Raw genomic sequence first — 22,306 nt, forward strand, 5'->3', positions numbered from 1 at the left:
AAATTCCTGTGCAAATGAAAACTACTGCAATTGGTTTCATCTATGAGCCTAAAAATCTCACTCATCACTTAATTTAATTACCCTGTTTATGGTGTCCAAATGGGGGCTCAACAACCTTGCCCTCATGGCCAGGTGTGATTCCTTTCAAAATTTGTTTTCTTTTGTGAGTATATGGCCTTTTCCACATTTTTGATGGTGGTTAACCTACTCCCTGCAGTATTTTCTTCATAGTGAAACACAGTGGTTCACTACTTCCATAGTTGTAATAATATAATTTTTACAGGGAAGAGAATATAGCTGAAATGTTGTGATCCAAAGCACAGCAGATTCCTCATCTATTACAAGCAGCCAAGAGAGAACCTTTAGGACATTATCCTCTGGGAGCATAGTGGACATAAAGCCTGGCCTCAGGTACAGATGTATTTGTAATAAAACAAACTTATTTATGCCATCTTTTAATATTTAATATCCAGAGCTTACTGAGGTGTCATCAATCTGTGTGCAGATTGTGTATGTTACTAACAGAAGCAACATTCTCTCTAGGATGGATATTTCACATGCCAGACCACATATTCCACACACAGATGTCACCTGTAAAATAGAAATGGCATGATAAAAATACCTTTGCAGTATTAAATGTTAAAACTGCTGTCTTGTTCTCTCATCCCTCACACATAATCACACAGAGATACACACACACACACACACACACATTCTTTGACCGTGTTTTCGGGTCGGTTTTGTTGAAGCTACCTTTGTCCAGTTGACACAGAAACACAGAGGGGGTCTGAATTGTGAGGGACAACAAGTTTGGCGCTTTGCACTGCACAGCTGAAAGTCAACACACATTTCAGCACACACTGTTCATATATTGTCAAATGTACATTTTCACAGGCCAGGTCTAAATGTCAGGAGTCGACCTCAATCCCCCCACCACCTGCTCACAGAAATGACAAACCAACAGTCATTTTCCTGTTTTACTATGTTGAGATTGTCCACAGTTCTAGTGTTTTCAGAGGTGGACTGGGCACCACAAGGTGGAGCTATTGATTCATGCTACATCGGAGGAAACCTTCCATCTACATTTTTTTGCTCAACCAAATGGAGGCACAAAGGCCCGTTTAAAAAATAAAATACTGTCGCTCTCCCATTCCCATTTTCCTTTCAAAATGAGTAGATGCTTAACAAGGTCTTTAGCTGACAAGCGATGCCAGGCTTCATTGAGTCATAATGTTCATCCAGGCAGGACAATAAATCTCGTGATTATCAATTATAATCAAAGCTTTTCTGGTTCAAAGCACCTTTTTCATTTAATGATATATTCTCCTTCGTATTTTGTCGTAGCATATTGACCCACCTCATTTAACACCAGGCGCAGTATTTTTTCTTGTTTTTTTTTTTTAAGGACTGAAACAGTGCCTACCTTTGTATGCCAAACAGACCTGTTTCTTTGTATTCCTCCATATTTCCCTCAGAGGGCTGTGCTAAACTGCTCAACATCTTCACAAATAACCAGAATTCCCTCTTTTGCCCCTAGGCTATAGCTAAGTACAGTACTCTTAGTACTTTCTGAGCAAATTCTTGAGCTCTGTTTGGCTTGTGAATTATTCATGACTCTGGAATTTTTTGAGTTATTTTGTCTGATTTTATTTGCACTGTGCCTCATTAGCGGTGGCTTAGCCTTTTGTATCAGAGGTTCTGTTAAACTCTTGTTGAGCCAAAATCCATTTAATCTGGTAAGATGTAATGATGGACTGCAGTTTATTTTCTTTTGGCTCTCACTGACCATGCTGACACTGCTCCGGGTGGTCACGGCTGTTCACACTCTTAGGCTGGTTCACTTGCCTGGGCTGCCTGAATAATGGCTGATAAGGAACTATTACTTCATATAGGTCTGGGGTCTCTTCCGGTGTGTGTGTGTGCTCCAAGGAGAAGGGGGTGTTGGGGGGGATTACCCACACAGAACACTGGACCTGAGGCAAAAGCATTACAGAACTGGGGAACCAACCAGAAGGTGAGGTCCTGAGATATGTCATTAAAATTACTCCTACTGATAGGACATACATGCATCTGTCCTAAGCTCCATAGAAAATAGTGAGGGATTTTAAAGAGTGCAAATGTAGCAGGTTAAGACCTGATGACTGCAGCTATGCTGAGTTACTGTGTGTGCTGAAAAGACACACTGGTGAACCCATAGACCGAGTCAGATTTATTGCAGTGCAGAGGGGAACGAGGGGCACACTTAAGGGCACACCCACTGCCTCAGAGGGTAAAGGGTCAGAGGGCCCTCTGCTTCTGCTGTTGATCTCTTCATAACGAAAGGACTATGCTAAACACCCCAAATCCAACACACACCAAGCAACACCATTCCAAACCATGGTGGTTCCAATGTAGCATCCGGTCAAATCAGAGCAAATTTAATCTTTCGTTTACTATTATTTCATAATTAATTAGACCCTTAACACCTTTCACTCCAAAACAACCACGACAGGGTAAGAAAAAGCTCAAACCCATAGCAGTTCCAGGACTGACAGCTATGACACCCATTACAAAATCCAGCCGCCATTCCTGCTGTCTGTTTTTCTTCCCCTCGTTGTAATGACTCATTTCCTTCATCCCGCTGACAGAAGACGGCCCACTGTAGCAGCCTGACACACCGGGGACACAATGCTCTGATGGCACACAATGCAATCAAGGCGCGCCGCTGACGCACAACACGCATGACGCCAACATTCGTCTGAATTTTAAGGAAACATGACTGAGTATTTTACCGCATCTTAGAAATGACAAAAAATGTTCTCTGTTGTTCCCATGTGTATTACTACCATCTCATCAGCTGTCATACAGAAACTGAGCTATAGTTAACCTTCCCTTTTTCAAAGGCACACAAGTCTGGCAGGTCACCCTAGATACAGGTACAGCATAAATGAGCAGAGGGGGCAGGGATGAGTTTGTTTTTCTATTCTATTTCTTTGACATCACGTATGACAGAACTGAAATGCTTTTGGAGTACACATTCAACACTGCTCTGTGCACTTATGTGGGCCTGGTAACTGTAATAAAAAAATCTTCCTTTTCAATCTATACAACAACCAGTTTGACATATTAGCAGTGTGTGTTATATCTGCTGTAACCAGAATGTTTGATCATTAATCAATACACACTCCCAACTTTCTTCTCACTACTCACCACTCATAAGTTGCCCGAGGTAGAGCTGTTATATATATTTCGGTTACAAAAAATGTTCTGTGTTACAAAACTAGGCTGCTCTTTTTACCTTTGTCAACTGCACTCCTAGAAATGTGAGAGGTCATATTTGGTGTCCAGCTCAGCTCAGATCCTCAACAGTTAGATGCTGTTTTTACCCCCTTATTTTCCCATTACAAACTGTGAATCAACACAACCTCGTGTTAAATCCTCCTCTGATCGTCGCAAGATCCGACTTCAGACGCCAGCCTCAGCCAACATCCTAATCCTGCCAAACCAACTCAGATGTCATTCAGAAGCGAGAAGAAGGTAGTGTTTTCCGCATTTTAGATTTGTAGCTGTAAGCCTCTCCAAAGCGTTTGAGAAACACCTGAACAGATGTGCCATTACTCTGGGAGAGTGCTGAGCTGCTCGCTGTGGTGGAAGAAGGCTGTTTGGGGAAGCATTATTTATGCAGTTTTTTCGTGCAAATTCATCCTGTTTGTATTGAGAAACAGTTTGTGTTTGTGTGGGGATATCTGACATGAAATCCAGTGAGGCGGCTGCTTTGGTTTACTTAATGAAGCGATGGCAGGGGGGCTTTAGGGACAGAATTACAGTGCTGTTGACACTTTGTGATCATGCCTGCAGATTCCTTAAGGGACTCCCGGCTCAATGACAGCATCCTGTCTGGATGTTGACAACCCAGTGTGGTGGCAGTGCGTAGTGGGGGAGTGGGGGACAGGGCACCAGACTCTTGACCAAAAATTAGTGGGGTCCAATCCTGGATTAGATTCCGTTGTTCTAAATCACCCTTCATGTGGTTATCCTCTGGGTAGAAGATACACTCCAAGCTGTAATTTTTGCTAACAACATAATTAGGTAAAACTTGAACCCCTTTCCTGTGCACCCCAATTGCTGTAAGTGTAAATGTTATCTTTCAGTTGATAAGTTGTCTGAAATATCGTCTGAAATGTCACAGCAATGAGCAATAAAAATTGGCTTTGATGGTAGACTACCTTGAATTTTCAGCCTAGGGCATTTCATGTGATTCTGAGGCCTATGACTACAGCAGGGAAATTATAGCCTGCATCCAGCATATTTGTGGCCCTTTATGAACTGCAAAAGATGCAGATCTGTGCAGATAAAACATTCACACAGGTAAACAAGTGGGCCAGTGGTTTCCTGGTATAGAATTAAAGGCAAAGTGTCGTCATGAGCCAGAGAGATCAAAACAAAGGTGTCACCCGATGGCAAAATCAAAGTCAAAGCCATGAGCCTAAACATCTCTACGGCTCCCTTATCACATTGCCTCAGCACCAAGCTAGACAAACTGCCAACTGTTTTTTTTCCAAATGAATCACTGAAAGAGCCAAATCAGACAACCCCACATGCAAAGCCAAAGACATAAAAAAGAAACACAGAGATCATTAGAGAGATCCTTATCCAGGGAGTCTTTTACAGTTTACATGTTTCACATAACTATTTCTACAGCTGGATATTCACAAAAGTAATTCATGTAATTCATGTGAGTACGGAAGACACTGAGGGGTACAATCTTCTGGTTATAAACCCCACCGAAGATTAGAGACTTAATTTACTGAGTAAGAAGAGGGGCAGATAAACTGGGTCATTGATGTTTATTCTTTGTCCTCCTGCAGCGGGTCTACCCAAAATGAAAATGTTACCCTCACATAGACAATAAAGGTCAGCTAAACCTGTGCTGCCTGTTAAGCCATTTTGTGCAGTTTTTCTCTCTTATAACGTTAAAAAAGGCCCGCAGAATTCTGTTCGGAAAGGTTTGTGTTTATCAGTTTCAGTTTAGCTAGTATAAACAATGCGCTCTTTCAAGAGGGAGTCCAAGAGAGACAAATATACCCTTTCAGATTGTATCATTTATATTTATGGTGCTCTCTGTGATCAGTCATATAAATGAGTGATTTCAGACCCACACTCCATTACACAATAACTCAACCTCTATAAATGTTGCTCGTTTTATTCCAGACAAAATAAAAAAAAGACACACAGCATGGGTCATATCATCCCTGAGGTCTGCAGCTCCAAATTTGCCAGGAGCATCAGTAGAGAATGGGAACACGGTAAGGAAAGTGTCGCACATCCGGAGCAGAGTGAAACGCTGAGAGGAGCCGAGGCCCGGGCTGTGATCAATATTGACTCTGATGTTATCTGATGTTATCTGGCTTTAAATTTAAATGTCAGCTACACTCAGTGTGACGCCGCGAGATTAGAGGACTCTATCTGGCATTAGGATGCTCTCCGTCTGACAGAGGGATGTCTGGCATGGCTGTTTGTCTGCTGTGCCAAGTGCTGAACAGGTCCCCCCCGTAATGAGATGAGAGCAAGATGGACACATTGGATTCCCGGTCGCAGGCACAGCGCCTCGGGGAGTGAGGCCTGAATGGTGGCTTCACCGCCAAACTCCAGCGCGACTTTAAAACCTTACAGCTGTGATAATGCAAGGCAGGTATGGGAATTTAGCTCGTGTTATAAAAGTCCATCGGCCTCTCTGAGAGCGTAGGGAGCAGCTTATTTTTCTTCAACCACAGTCTTGAGTATAGCACTAGTTCTGATACTTGTATGTCTTTGAAATATGTGTTTGAGAAGAGCAAGGTCATATTGAGAAAAAAAGAGCAGATTAGCCCATTAACCACAAGCAACTGTTTTTAAATAGCTACCTGTTTTTATGAGATTCTGTCAATTGCCCACTTCATGTCTGAAATGCTTATTATACATCAACAATGTGAAACACTTTCTGTACCAGAACTGAATAGCTCTAGAGTGTGCCCATTTTCACACTCATTGTACCACAGGACAATTCAGCCCTAGTCTAGCCCATGTTTTTTTTTCATGTTCAAAAGGTCAGATATTTCCATCTACTCAATAATTATGGTATATAAAGATGCTTAAGGTGGTTTACCTTTGTCTGCTTTGGCCCTGAGGAATTTCACTGAAAAAGTCTGAAAAGGGTAAAGCTGAGAGCAGAACCCCAAACCCCGCCGTCCTTTGGTTCTGTTTTTCAGAGAACCTTTCATCATAGGAGCAGTGGGCAGCCAGAGCTTCCACACTGACACATTTCACAAATCTGTCTCCTTCCTGTTCTGTGGGTAGGAGCTAATGCCATTCCTCAAGAGTCGCTTGCGTTTGCTGTTTGACTGCTAGCCTTGATGAGCCAGGATGACAGATGTCTCTGGGTTCTGATTCTGCTGGGGGTATTTGAAGAATTGGAGGAATAGCTGATAAAGATGCATCCTTATTTAGGCTTCCCACACAGATCTGGCACAGTGCTGGGGAGCATAGCAAAATATGTGCATGTATAAAGTAACTTTTGTAGGTAATGTTTATTTGAACAGAATTTGCTATGCAATTATAGATTACAGAGTCCTTTGTAATAACGGGGATATAGTTGATGCAAGAGGCCAGGTGGCTGGAGATGTGATTGCCAAATCTTGCATCAGCCACTCCACAGATCGGTAGCCCTTTAGGGAATGCAAACACCTGTAATCTCTCCACTATGAGTCTAGGCTGGTACGTGTAAGCATTAGTTGAACTAAACGAGTGGCCTGACAGGAATGAGATTGATGCTATATTTAAGCTTTAGAGCTTCTTTTTTTTTAACCTTTTTCTGTGAGGTAACTGCAAGTCTAACTGACCTGTTACCTGGCAGAAGCGGACTGGCTTTTCAAAAACATTCTGAGACAAGTGACTCCTGCTGAAATACCCAGAGGAGCAGATGGTCTGTGTTCAATCACTGCCAGTCAACAGGCATTGGAACGCACTCTGAGACATTCCCAGCTGCAGACAAATGAAATGTTTAAAGCGACCTTCCGGTTGAACCACCTCAGCAGACTCGCCGATTGATCAGATCAACATCTCCCTTTCCCCTCGCTGTGTTTGCAGCACTCTGATGACTAAGCGTGGCCAACACTCGGCTGGGTGCTTACGGTCGTCACACAGAATGCCCCCTCGTCCGTACGGGCACAGGCACACAGCATCCTGCGGGCTCTTGGGTATGCAGGTGCCGCCGTGACCGCAGGGGCTCCGCTCGCAGGCACTGAACTGGCACAGTTTGCCAGAGTAGAGTCTGGGGCATCTGCAGAACCAGTTCTCTGCATCACTAAACACCAGGAGAGAAAGAGACAGAGACAGGGATTTATTTGAATGAAAGAGTTGTTATACTGTTCATATTGTTGTTATATTGTTCATATACTTCTGAGCAAAGACTGGATGATGGGACTGAATGATCTTCTGATTTGCATAATATCTGAAAAAAATGTATTCAGTGTAAATGTGTTAACATGCTTTTTAAAATAATTATGCTGATAATCCCCATTTCAATTTGTGAGCAAGAGAGATAGTGACCAAAAATGAGAGTGGGGGAAGCAGGACAGAAAGATAGGGAGAAAAAGAGGGAGAGAGAGAGATAGAGTGAGGGGAAAAAGAAAGAAAAAGGGCAGAGAGATAGGGAGAGTGTGTTATCATTAGGACATTCAACCTTGTCTCATAAATGCAGCTGCACTTTGATTGCTCCATTGATTCCTGCAGAATTATAGAACTTACAAAACAACATGACAGAGAGGGATAGAGAAATGTAAAACTGAGAGAGAAAAAAGTGAATACCAGAGGAAAATCAATAAAGGAGTGTCACAACAAGGTTACGGTAACCTCCGCCCACCAGCACAGAATAAGCATATGGACAACACAGAAAAATAACACAACATATGAGTCTTTATGCTGGATGTGTAGAAAAGCTTGAAGGACCATGTGGAAACCAGCAAACCCAGTAATGACAATATTCCACACTAAACAGGACTTTCTCAAAAGCCCACACAAAAATTGGTACCCGCCACCCCCCACCCCCCTCCTTTTTCCTTGATTCATATTCTGCAGACTTATCTCTGGCTGAGAAGTGGAGGGTGGGCCAGCATGATAAAAAAAATATTCAGGCAGGGACTTCATAGGCGGCTCTAAGATGCACACACATTCAAAGGTATGATATCAGATACGGGTAGGCTTTGGAAGGGTTTCAAATCTATAAATTAATAATGTGCTTTGAGCAGCAGCGCGGCAGGTTGCATTTTGCTTCTCCAGAACTGGCTTCTAGAAATGAAATATTTACATTCTGTCGCTAGAATTTCCAGCAGTAGGAAATGCCTGCCTTGATGGAAATAACAGTGCCAAAGAGAAGTGCTGCTTTCAGTGTAAAATGTCAAGATTTTGTTCGACAGATGCAAATGTTCACAGAGACGATCTTTCATTGACTAGCTTATTATATTACTATAATGACAAGGAAACTGCAAAAATGAGAACAAGGAAGCTCTTTAAGGATACCTCATACAATTGCTGCCACTGTTAATAGCTACTGTATATGACGCTTAGGGGCTAAACAAAAAGGGACACGGAGTAATTATAAAATGTATTCCATTTGAGAGCTAAGGATGACGAGAAGCATTTTTCATTACAAACCTTTAATCTAGAGCCTATCTCTGGGTCTGTTCATCAGGAGTATGCAGATATTGGCTCACATAAAAATGCAGCCACTCTTTTCACTTGCCTGCACTCCTAGGGAGGGGGCAGGCAGTCCCTCTCTGTTTGGAGGCCAGCAGGGGGTAATGACATTGCTGGCTGCGAGATTAGTGCCCTGCATTATGTACAACATGCAAACACATCTGTTTCTGTGAGTGATTGTCCTTCACACCACCCTCGCTGGTGGGGATGATTCTGTGCGTGAAAACTACAGGGGTGTCCAGGCAAAGCTGCCACGCTCCACCGATCAGTTCCCAGAGAGAAAGCGAAAAAGGATAAGGCTTCAGAATTTTACCTTTCGATATCAGAACCAAACGCCCAATGTCAACCCGCCACACCTACAAACTAATTCCTGCTATTTGTATCAGTGCTGTGTTTATTTTACGGAATTGCTGACCTCAGCAGTCAAAGCAGCAATTATGACATTGTGGAAATGGCAGGGCAACTGATTGCAAATAAGATTCACATTTAGTGTAACCAGGGACGTGTATTTCGGTGCTCCGTTTCACTGGAATTCTTCATTACAATGGCATTCTGTCCGCTTGAAATCCCTCAGTCTTGAGAAGACAGAAGATAAGCAAACAGTTCAAACTTCATCCATCCAGAAAGGATGACTTCCATAAAACTTGTCTGTGTCTGCCTTTCAAATGGCATTTTTTACTTGCGGGCTTAGCGAGGGGTTACTGGCACCTTAAAACCATAAAACAAGAAAAAGAAAATCACATTTTGTATGTTTATTGGAGGCTCATAGTAAGGAAAGCATCAGATTCTTGTGTTTTGAGATAACTGTGTTCAATAATTTCATTTAAATTCCACTGGTAGTAGATGGCAGTCTCCTGGAGCATCCACAGAGGTCACAATAAAACTGGGTCAAGTGGTTTTCCAACATGGACGTTCCACAACTAAAATAATGAGCTGTCACCACAGTGGAACTGTGCACTGGACACTCCCTAACATGGAAAAAAAACATTTTTTTAAAAAAATCCTATGAATAATTCAAGAAAATGTAAAAGGACAGCTTTTCAAGAACGCTGTCGTCCATTCAGCTGAACAGCGACCCGTCAATTCGGTTTGGCTGAATCCTCACCTCTGTGCAGAATGCCCACATGACTGATTTTTAAAGATATTTTTCTACTGCATTTTCCATTTTTAAAATCATTTTACTGAAAAGCAACATCACACTAAAAACAATCATTTTCATTCAGTTTCTCAGAGTTCTCTGTCTGTTTGCATTGCTTTTGTTGGAATGTTTTAATAGGATCTTCAGAACTGCTTAACACATCAGCTGGTACTAAATAATCAAAACCCACTTATTATTACATGGCTTGCAAACCAAATTTCACCAGCAACAATTGGCTTACAATATTATTGTATTATTTCTTGCGTGTCCACACCACAGCTGTGTAATGCTGGGGCATCTCTGTTTTCGGCCATGACAATTCTTATTATATATGGTATTCCAATTTCTTTTTTTAAATTTTTAATTTTCAACCAATATCATAATCATTTTGAATACTTGGTTCTGAACACTCAGAACCAAACTCTAGAAAGAAATGTCACAGCTGATAAACTATGATGAAAAATAAGGACCTTAAAGTGTAACACAGTAATAGGAGTTCATTTTTGACATCACAAGTTCATAGAGGACAAAGAATAATAACAAAGCAGGAAACAACAACAAAAAAACATGAATATGGGTGAAATCTACAGTGTGCTCAGACAATCAACTTCTGATCTCCACATTAACAACATGATAATGAGCTATATTTCCGTAAAGTAAATTTCAGTCTCTGTTTGACATGTTATCAATAGATCTATGGTACACAACTGACAGCTCATTAGTGCGATAGTGTCAGATTTTCTCTCTAATGAGATCATCAGGGTATTGAGGTTCTGTTAACATCTGTTGCAGACAATGTAGAGATATCTTTGTCCTCTTTTGAAAGGGTATGTTGTTCTGCAACACTACCGGGCTGAACAGGAAAATGCCTCTGGAGTTGTTAGAGATTCACCACGGTCACAAATTTCAGAGCATAACAAGGAGATACCAGCACCGCAGTTGCAAAAAAGCAGTCCAATTATGAAAGGATCTATTCCTTAGATCGTTTTACCCCCTCAGGAGGACCTAATCTTGGATTAAATTCCCTGTTCAGTCCCTAATGAAAGTGAATGAATGCCGCATACAAAGCCTCTGTAGAAACCCGCATTTCATGAAATGATTAACCATCAGTACAGAGTGGGAGGTCCACAAATCTCCTAACCAACCCTTTCAATATGAGAATATTATTACTGTTTGCTTATCTCAGCCCTTTATCTGGGACAAATTACACTGCGTACTCTGGTGTCCGTTTACACCGCTGTGTGTCTTAATACACCCGACGCAGAGGTCGAAATTTACAGCGGAGAATCACAGTGGGATTCGATTCCAGAACGTCATGGTCAATATGCAGGTGCCTTAAGTACTATTCTACACAGCAGCCTACACAGCAGCAGCAAAGTGTGTCATGGAGGGCTCCCAGCACCTTTCAGTGTGTGCCTGCACTGAGAGCAGAAGAGGCTGGCTGGAACGTAAATGCGGTGGAATGCTTCTCCTGTTTAGTGGGCCAAACAGTCAATTATCCACTTGGGCAGGCATGACATACTTTGTGACGGAGTTGAGGGCTGAGCTTGACAGGGGGGGTGAGCGATGTCATGGATGGATTGGCCAGAAAACCTAAAGATTTCAGGCGCTGCTTTGTTGCTTGGCACGGTATTTGATTATATGAGATTATTTTGTCCCACAGACACCACCTCCCTGTAACAGTTGCACTGAGATATGTTCCATTTTGCCACAGTCACCACACAAACAGTGAGACAGAGAATGACAAAATATATTGCCCATGCATAAGAAAAATCATAGTTAACTAATGCTGATTTAATTAAAGAATAATCCCACAAACATAAGAACAGCAACAACAACAATGCACTACTACTAGTACTGCTGATGCTACTACTACTACTACTACTAATAATAATAATAACCACGTTGTGGTTTCACTGCAGAAACAGCAAAATTCCATTAGCAAGTGCAGGCAAGCTCTGTGATAAAGCCCAAAGGTTACACAGTGCTGCTTTAGGAAAGAGAGAATGTGTGTCAAAGAAGCTGATGGGAGAGGCAAAGGGAAATGTTACGGCAAACATCTGCCCGCAATGCCATGCCAGGACACTTCCTGGCTGAGGTAAAAAGTGCACTCTGTATGAAAGGATATTTATTCATGCGCTGGATTGCTTTGAATCACTGTCAGGACAAATAATGGAACCAACGAAAGATGGATGACTCTGCAGCCCTGCAAGGACGCTGAGCTCGGCCAGGGGTGCGTACCATGGTATCTTTACCCACCCTGAGGACACCAAGTCCGCAGGCATCACCACGGAGATCACTGGGCTGATCTGAATAGTCTCCATTCTGTGTTAGTCTGATTTATTCATTGAATACTTACCTTCCACAGCCTCACCCATGTTGCAGTGGCTGCAATTTAGATAAGGGAAGGTGAACTATATGAGTGACCTTTTCAAAATCTGTGTTTAATCTATCAAAAGGCAATAAGAGCTAACTCATTTAAGATGAATGTAACACAGTTTACATGTTGGCTTCACTTATTTGAAGCCTTAAATAGCAGAATGTTGCATGATCATATCTCTGTATAAATGTGTATGTATTTACTCATGGATTTATATGTTCATTATTTCACTACAAAATAATGCGTGGACTACAAAATCAGTTTTCTATTAACAAATGCAACAGTTTCATAATCAAAAAATAATACTATTTGATACCAACAGTATGGTATAGATGTCATGGAACTAGGCCTATAAACAGAAGGTTGTAGCGTTAAATCTCAGGCGGAGCACAGATGCTGTATCCTTGACCAAGATACAACCACGGCTTCAGTAAATATTCACCATTAAATGCTTAATACATCTGAGATGCATTTGAGATGTAAGCTGTGTAAGTCCCTCTGGATAATATGATGTAATATTAATACAATATAGATATCTATAACAACGTTGCCTGTCATCAACCCCAAGGACGAGAAGCTGATGTGGTCAAACCACCAGAAGCAAATTGTGGTTCCCACTACACACCCAAGGGATCTCATTTGCCAACGATCCCTTTCCCCTCTGGGGTGGATGTCTTGTGCACAGAAGACCCTGGTTTTGTGGCATCCAAATGCTGTCTGAGGAATATGCTATATTGTATTTCTCTTTTTTGCCCCCTCCCCTCACCCAATGATAAAACAGCTATGTTTTTTTTCCCATTATTTTCACTTCAGAGTTCTCATGTAAGCATTAATAACTCCTTATAAAGCATTGCAAAAGACCATATAACAGCTTTCACTGCCACTTGTAGCTATTACACATTCAGGAGACTACTTGATTCATAAACTTTCATAATCCTTCTGCACCACAGACTAATATGCAACTACAATATTTATGTTTATCTCATTTCCAATGCTTAACAACACACAATAAAATAAAATTACACACAACATCCTCAAGTAATGTTTGAATTCTCTAATATATACAAATACTTATTGCAAGGTCTTTACATGAGGACTACCCCTGGCAGTTGTGCACAAAACAACATGGTTTGAGATCGTGGACCACACACAGATGCAGGACTGTGTTCCATGGCATGGAGAAAAAACAACTAATACATTGAGGAACTGAGAAAGGGGACAGAGGCAAACAGACAGTTTCTCCTGGGAAGGCACTTAAAAGGCTGTTACTCTCCAAAAATGGATCATCACTCACAAATTACTTGTGCCACAAATATTGCATAGTATGTTACTCAGAAGTGGGCTCCAATGAACTTGGATCCACTTTCCCCCCTGCTGCAAGATGTAAAACAGATTTTCTCTTCTTTTAAAACTGATATCAAGGAAGAATAATTACAGAAAAAAAACCCATTAATCCCTTGTTACAACTAGCATTTAATGCACTCCTCTGCCTGTGGAAGGGAAACAGTATAAATACTGTACCATGTCTGTGCCTTCAATTATTCAGTGGCCGCACAGCTCATTGTTTAAGGGCAAACTGAACTTAGAGTGGGATCATGAAGCAAAAGCATTAATTATTCATTGGTTTATCTGTCATGTAACTGATTAAATATGTATGTTTTAAATAATTAAGCCCTATGTGATTTCTCATACTGTATCTCCATGACATAAAATGCAGCCAACAAATGTATAGCATATTAATGACAATGCATTTATATAGGCAGTATGGGCATGTAGTGTATGTACTATGACAGAGAAAGAGAGAGCTAAAAAACAAATCTAGTGTCAATCAAATGCATAATCAAAAGCCTGCAGATTGCCTGTTGTGTGTTCACACAAATTAATGCGCACCTTTGTTTCCACACATCTTTAATGCAATCAGACCTTTGAACGGTATGCATTGGCCCTTTAACATCTGCACTTCCTTTGTGATTTGGACTAATTTATTGTCATTAATGCATCGGTGGCATTGTCTAGGCTGGCGGCAAACGTTGAAGAGACACCCCTTCGACTAAAACAGGGTCAGATGACTCTTCGCGAGGATCACTGCAGTGCTGAAGAGGTCCAGCCAGCTTGTTTGAATTGGGGGCCTTAAATGGGGCAATGCATCAGGTTTCAGTGGATACCTCTTTGATCCCCGTGGCAATTTGCCTTTCAAGAAGAGAGCCTAAAGCCTGATATCCTTCAGTTTCAGTCTCCATGCATGAATCAGGGGAGAATTAAGGAGTGAGGACCATGAAAACCCCAATGGCTGAAAGGGACAGTGACTGACACAGTGATTTTACACTCCACTTCTTTTAGGCTCAGTCTTTTATTGTATTTCACACACTTCAGATGCAATATATGTGCAGTCCAGTTCTAATCTCTCGGATCCTTCAGTGTTGGCATTGCTGCATTCTAAATTGTGTCAAATTGCTGTAGTTGTGGGATGCAGTGATGTACAGGGTCAGCCAGAAGTCAGCATCCAGTTGTACATGTTCAAAAAACTTAAATCCTGTAGGTTTGATGAAGGTTTTTGTATTACTAGTTGTCTTTATACTTATTTAATATAAATGTAAATTTAAGCACTGATAATTACAACAGAGAGATGAAACAGGGGTGAAACCGTATTATCAAACTGAACACGAAGAGGAGATATGTCAAACATAGCAGCCAATGTGCATGTCTGACAGTCATTACATTACATGCATTTAGCAGACACTCTTATCCAGAGGGACATCCAGCACAATAGAACATAAGTGTATTCATTCAATTTAAATGAGAAACAGTGTCAGACCAGGCAAACAGCACTCCCAGACCAGTGCTATGAGCTAACACTATTCAAGCCCTACCACAAGTTAACTTGTGCAATCTGACAGAAGCCAAGTATACTACGATACAACAGTCCCTAAAACGCAGAATCAAAATACACAATATTATACATAAAATTAACATCAAATACACAGTCTGAACACTTAATTGAAAAAAAACAACACAATAATGTGTGGAGTCAATGAAAAAAGGTTGCTGGCTTGATTCCCATTTGGGGCAGTGCTGTTATGACCTCAACAAAAATGTTTAACATTAATAGCTTCAGCTAATATCCAGTCGTATCAGTGTGCAATATGTAAAATTACATCACAATTACATTACAATAAAAAAATCAAAAATGCTAATTAAAAAAATAAAGTAAATGATGAATGGGATAAAATAACAAAACAAAATCACTGCCAATGTGCACATATTCAGCACCATGTCAAATCTAATTAGGTACAGTATTGTATGTATGGACTGTTACCATACAAAAGTCCATAAATAATTTATTTTGTTATTTTACCCTATTAATAATTTGCTTCATTATTTTTATTTGACTGAAGTATCCACAGTAACATATAGAGCATATATGTATATCTGTTTTAGCAGCAAACGATATATGTATGTAAGGTATGATGTTACAGTTACAGTAAAAGAAACATTTTTATAGTTCAAACACATAGATACAAATCAATATGGCACACAGAAGAGGACTAGAAGACTGCATTATGCAATATCCCAATGCTAAATGCATTGGAAAACTAAGAAAACCAAATAGTTTCATGCATTTAACCATTTCACACACTTAAACTATATGCACCAACTCATGCAGCAACAGCACAAAAAAGAAAAAAAAATAACAGGACCAGCTGCATATGATGCAATAAATCAAGATATGCCTGTTTTAATTATACAATTACAAGGATACTCCATGTAAAAGCTGCTAAAATGTCACTCAACTTAGTCTATAACTATGTTGTAATCACATTAGTATCAATGCATGTCTGTGTGTAAGACTGCCATGTTCCCTTTACCACCAGGGAAAATAAACCCACACAGATTGTACATATTATTGTTTTATCATGGTTTTATGGGCAATTAAGGTTTTATAGCAAATGTTAATTTTACTGTCATGTGTTAATAAACTGCTGTGCTTTGCTGTAAATCTCAATGATTTTCCTTGATGATTTGAACTGCAACTGATGGATAAATCACAGTCTTTATTGTGGAAAAAAAATACCTCGCAGTGCAGAGAGCCACAAGGAGTGAAAATGAATGGTGATAATATAGCTTCTTCCTGCTAGCTGGATATGCCTAGGCCAAAATGAGCCTTGACTGAGAAATCTGAGTGGTGCCTATTGCACCAGAAGACAGGACTGCATAGTGGACGACTGCCTGACATTCCAAGGTTTTTCCCTGTACCCCTGCCCCCAAGGACTGTGAGGTCATAGCAGGAAGAAACTTGTTGACACATCTCATAGCCCCCCGATGACTGCTTATAGACTGGAAGTTGTTGAATCTGGCCATTTGAGCACCATGTTGTGCAGTAACTGCTGGCTCTCTCAGTGGAAACAAGCTGAGTCATGTTTTGTTTACTCTGAAACAAACCGATGTATTGATGTGTCGCAAGACGCAAGTTTAACCGTGCAAAAACGTAACAAAGTCAGCAAACACACCCAGTGCAATTCTGCTTGGTAATTTGATGCTAGCACAGAACTCAAAAGCAGCAACAGTGCCAGCCTTTCAATTTTCAACTCATTTGCACAAGGTTTTGTCCAGTGTAGGAGTGCAGTGGAAAAAAATTAGGCCATTGTTGTGATTAATTGTGACACAGTGGCATTTTGGCACAGCACAGTAGACATTTTTGTATTTGCATTTATACCACCTGAGATCTGGCAGAAAGCCTGGTGCCGTGTCCACCAGACAATGTGGCAATATGGGAAATTATGGGAGACATGGGAAAAGCATTTACTGATTAACACCAACATTTAATGAACCACACTAATAATTTCAGTGACAGAATTGGTTGTTCTTAACCTGTTGTTTAAAAAGCTAAACTGAATGCAATCAATTCAGCAATAATTAATTCAGCAAATAGTCTTCATTGGTGAAATACTAAAACATTGACATCCAGCTGCAACATTGATCTGACTCAAAACCACAAGAAACAGAGAGGGAAGAAAATACAGCAACGATAGACAACCAAGACAAGGTGCTAGAGCTTCATGTCATGGCCTGTCAATACAAATGATGCCTTTGTTAATGAATATCAAATTACTCTCCAAAGTAAGAAAACAACTAAAATAACTACTCCTTCAACTGTACAAATGGATTCTTTTGTTTGTTTAGTAGAGTTCTGATTTTAACTTCAATTAGAACTAATTAAGGCACAAGGGAAAACACCTGTAATAAAACACATAACTGAAGTATCATTTGGAAGAAACTAGCTGCTTGTCTATTTTGAGATTCTTCCTATGTCAATGAAGGGTAATTTCAGACAATTTCACAATAATTGTTACATTGTACAGAAACACAGAAACAAAATAAACATTGTTAACCATTGTTTAAACCCTTTCAACATGTTCAACAATTGCTTAATTCCTCCATATGCTGCTGTTTTCTAATTCTGATCCTGCTGCTGTGCCCACTGTCCATATCTGCTAGAATGCCACTGCATCACGGCATTAGGGAAAAGCTCACTTTGGTGCCTTCGGGCAATCTGGCTACATCCTGACTAGCCAGTGAACGGTCATGGCTTCACCACATCTACAATGTATTAGGTGGAGACTGCCCACTTGCTGATTGCCCTGCTCTCTGTGTCAGTTTTTTCGCACTGTTAAAATACCAATATTGCACAAGACCTCTTTTGACTTGCGCTTGACCATTGCAATCTACGTTAGAGATTTATTTTTTGCACCTGTAAAATCGGGCCAGCAGCGTAAACTTAGTTGGGAACAGCAATTGCTGCAGCAGATGGGTGATGAAAGGAATATACAGTGTCAATCATTTCAGCAGTAATAATGTAACAGGAAGCAGAGGGCCATCAGATTTCATTATATGCAGCATTAATCCATTCTCCAGGGACTCTTTATTAGTCTTATCTATGGATCATTTGGCTCTTTCATTCATTTCCTTGAGCTGATTTACTTCTTTCCTTTATCCATTCTTTTCCCCCCTCTTCCTTATCTTGTTAGGTGATTTCATACATTTATACTCTGAATACTTATCTGACACCTGGCTTTAAAATCCCCAACCCATAGCTGTGGATGTTGACTGGACCTTGTCTTTCCTCAGAGCTGTTTGCCCTTCAACAACTCCTCTTGATAATTTTGACATTACCTCCTTCACCTATACATTATGTACGTACTTTTAAAGTATTACTGAGTTGTTATGCAGACTATAAGGTGACTGTGATGAAGCTGGCTTATACTTCCATCTTCACATATTATTCACACAACTATAGTTACTGAAGCATGTCAGGAGTAAGTACTTTGCCCATGGGAGTGATGGCAGTGCCCCAAATGGGAATGGAAACCTGTAGTCACGGAGGCAAGTTTCCTAACCACGATATAATCCCACACTGCTGACCACAGTGAACAAAAAACTCATTGAGTTACTTCACTACTCAAATCCAGGAGACACCATTAAAATATGTATGTTATCATAAATCCTTTTTTGGGTGGATGAAGAAAGTCACTGGCTCAAACCCATACCTTTGGTCATATATATATAGCACCACTCAAAAGTTGAAATCTGTTTCTTACACAAACATAAACAATGAAATTGATGTTTATGTATGAATTTTTTTTCCAAATAAACATTTTAATGAAAAAAAAAAAACAAAAACAAAAAACTATTTTTTGACTATTCTGACAAATCTAAAATATAAGATAAGATAGTTATCATTTCTTTAACACTTTTTGGTCAATGCACAATTCCATTTGTGTTATGTCATAGTTTTGATGTCATTACTATTATTATAAAATGTGGAAAATAGTAAAATGTCCAAATTTTTGAGTGGTACTGCTCATTTTACTCTCCACTTCTCAATAGCAGAATAGCGATAATTTCCATTGACAACCTGATTATACACTTGTTGTTTAGTGCTTAAATCAGGAATAGATAGTCTTTAGACCAAAATATCTTTGAATGCATGTTTCCCATTATCTTAATCAGGTGTGTCCAAACTTTTGACTGGTACTCTATAAGCTGTTGTATGTAAATTACTGTGAGGAACAACTGAGGTGACGGAACATTCAGCCTTGAGTTTTTCCATTAAACAAGCCACGGTGAAACAGCATTTCTGAAAATGAAAACGTGACACTGTCAAAGTGTACAAATAATGTCGCAGGCACTTTGGGTAACAGTGTCTGATATTTCCTTCAGCAGGTCCATGGCAGAGCCGGCCACAGTGGTTTTATCCATCAGATAATGTGTCAAATCAATTTAGGTCAATTGACTGAAGACATATTGCGCTGTGAACATTACATCTGCTTTTGGGTTCAAGGGGAGGCCATGGTATCACAGATTATTCACAGCAGTAATCAGAACGGAGAGCATGTTGCATGCTGGGCTTATGTGATGGTAAAACGGCTTTTCTTCATTATTTCTGAATTATATACCCCTCCGGCATAAATAAATGCATCTTAAAGGCACAGACTTCATATACATTATGCATCTTTAACCGTTTATCTATTCTTTTTTTACTATTTATCCAATAGTTACACAACACAAGGACCTCTGTTATCACTAGAAACAACAAAATGTCCAATTTCTTCAACGTTCTAATTTGTTACTCAAAGTTAAGGTGAAAAGGTATTGGTTACATTGAATGCTGGCCACAACCTAATACATACCAACATGATACTAAATATCCTGCAGCTGAAAGGAGTACAGCTTTTGTCATTTAGTTCAATGGCTATGAAAAGTAGCACTAGCCTGTACACACAGATGACCTGTTAACGATCAGAGAAAATAAACCGGCTGGGTCTTTTCTGACATAATTTTACCTCAACTCATAAACTCTGATATATATGGACAATCAAAATTGTAAATTGTCAGAAAGCACTGGGCATGTAGCAAAGTGCAATTTGTACAGAGAAATATAATAATAAATAAACAGAAAACCCAAGCCCAGTTTGGTAAACATGGAAAATAATGCCATGAACCCTGGAAAAGGTGGTTGAGAGACTCTAGGAAAACAGTGGAACTTTTATCCTTGGGATAACATGAAAAATGGGTCAGTTCATTTTCTTGCAGTGTTGTATATGTACTGTATAAATATGGATGTTGCTTGTAAGGTGTGTATGAATGAACATTTGTATAGGAATGTGATCAGCTTAAGTAAGACTGAGTTATAAGTTTTGAAGTGAGCAGTGATTAAGAATAATGATTAAGAATAATGTTTTAATACATAAAACACAAACTGCAAGTGAATTGTTCAAGTACATGACCGGCCACTCCAGTGGAAGGTGCAGGCCGGTGCAGGCTGATGCAGGAGTGTGGCCGCCAAAGACAACTCTGTTGAAGCGTCAACATATTTGTGTTCTAACACATTCTTATCCCTTGACTTTTTGGCAAAGGGAAGTAGTTTCCACATTTGACCAAGCTAGCTCTCACATATGTGGCCACAGCAGCATCTTCTGCACTTGTTGGGAGACTGTTTTGTTTTTCTGGCAAAGTTTTTAGAACTGAACATTGCAACTACAGTTGTTATATTTCAAGAACTGATGCTTATCAGATGTAATGATCTGGGAGATTAACACTGCCAGTACTGTTTGCTACAGACCAAAGCGTTGCAACTTGACTACCAGTGGAAAGTATTATTGTGTCTGTGTATGATTTGGTGTGAAAGGAGGCAATAAAACAAAAAATGACTTCTTTTTTTCTCCAGCAGAACGCGCAAGCACTGGAATTGGAATTGAACTGATGGAATTTGCAGGGAGAGGGAAATGAACTGGATTGAATTTTGTGGAACTGACCCCAACCCTGCTTGTGTTTCCAAGTGAAAACTGCACTTCCACTACACATACAGCCTTAACTGTGAGACTTAACTGTGTCAAAAACAAAACTAGAGAACATATATTTACACTTTATATTGAACTCACATTAACTTCTTAAAAACATGGAATAAAACTGGAACAAATTTCACAAGAGGTAAATGGAAAAGGAAACATTTTCCACATAAGGGCACTATTAATGGACTTTGACTCCTCAGTGTTACAACAGATTACCAATAATGGACTCATCTGTGAAGAACAGGGACATGGTGAGTAATTCAGTTTTGAGTGGCTATAGACAGACCTTCAGAGGTGAGATCACAGTGTATTGATTCATCAACATGCAGGAGCTCCAAAGCTACAATGCTTTCACTCTTTGAATTTGATGTCTATGGCTGTTCTGCTTTGGCTCTACAGAATATTGGTAACTTCTTTCCAATTCGGGCAGTGGAAGAAAAGGTTTAGACGTTAATGTGGCTTCTTGTTTGTCATCTGATGGAAAACCAATTTCCTTGAAACAGTGGAATTAAGGTTACAACCCTTGGCACAATATACAAAGTAACTCAAGAACTCAGTCAGCTGCCTAACTCCAGAATACTCACGTCTTCCTAATATGGTTGTTTAATGTATTTACATCTTTGGCGTGGACTGCTACTCTGAGTGCCCGCAATGCTCCACAAAAAAAAGGTTCTGGATTTTCCATCAAGGTACAAGTACACTTAGTGAATCAAAATTTTTTGTTATAGAATAATTTACAAGCAAATTGTTGTACAGCTCTTCGAAGTGAGATTTTTTTAGCGGAGATCAAAACAACAAACAGCAAAAACAATGTAAGCATATTAAGGCTGGAAAACATTTTTCCTTGACCCAAAAACGGTGGTCTGTCTGTATACAAGATGCATGAATGCTTATGAAAAGTGACTGCATGGTACTTTCTCCTACCTGATGCAGGAGCCCCCGTTGCGGCAAGGGTGGTGCTGGCAGACTGGGGTGTTGCAGTTTTGGATGTTCCTCCCTCTCACTGCTTCGTCCACAATGAAGAGCTCCCTGGTGTTCACCTGCAGCTCCCGGATGCAGCCGGAAAGCCCGGTCACCTGCCCTGCGCTGTAGTGCAGCTCGGAATGTGATGGGACACCTCCTAGGAACAGGGGTCCAAAACCCACCTGAGGTTTGGAACAGACAATAAGAGAGTGGAAGGGCTGACAGACTGAAAGCTGTGTACCTGTGAATGTGTCTGAGGGAAAA

The 22,306-nt window shown here is 40.3% G+C and overlaps 1 protein-coding gene across 1 annotated transcript in view; it reads right to left on the bottom strand.

Annotated features, from left to right (window-relative positions):
• eys (eyes shut homolog) overlaps positions 1-22,306 on the bottom strand; it is a 266,508-nt gene that overhangs the window by 16,295 nt on the left and 227,907 nt on the right. The window contains exons 40-41 of the mRNA XM_036547241.1: positions 22,004-22,224; positions 7,149-7,321 (exon numbers count right to left, since the gene is read on the bottom strand). Coding sequence (XP_036403134.1) covers positions 7,149-7,321; positions 22,004-22,224 — 394 coding nt within the window. The remainder of the gene's footprint in view (positions 1-7,148; positions 7,322-22,003; positions 22,225-22,306) is intronic.

This window comes from Megalops cyprinoides, chromosome 15 (genome assembly GCF_013368585.1).
Source record: "Megalops cyprinoides isolate fMegCyp1 chromosome 15, fMegCyp1.pri, whole genome shotgun sequence".
In the NCBI taxonomy this organism is placed as follows: domain Eukaryota; kingdom Metazoa; phylum Chordata; class Actinopteri; order Elopiformes; family Megalopidae; genus Megalops; species Megalops cyprinoides.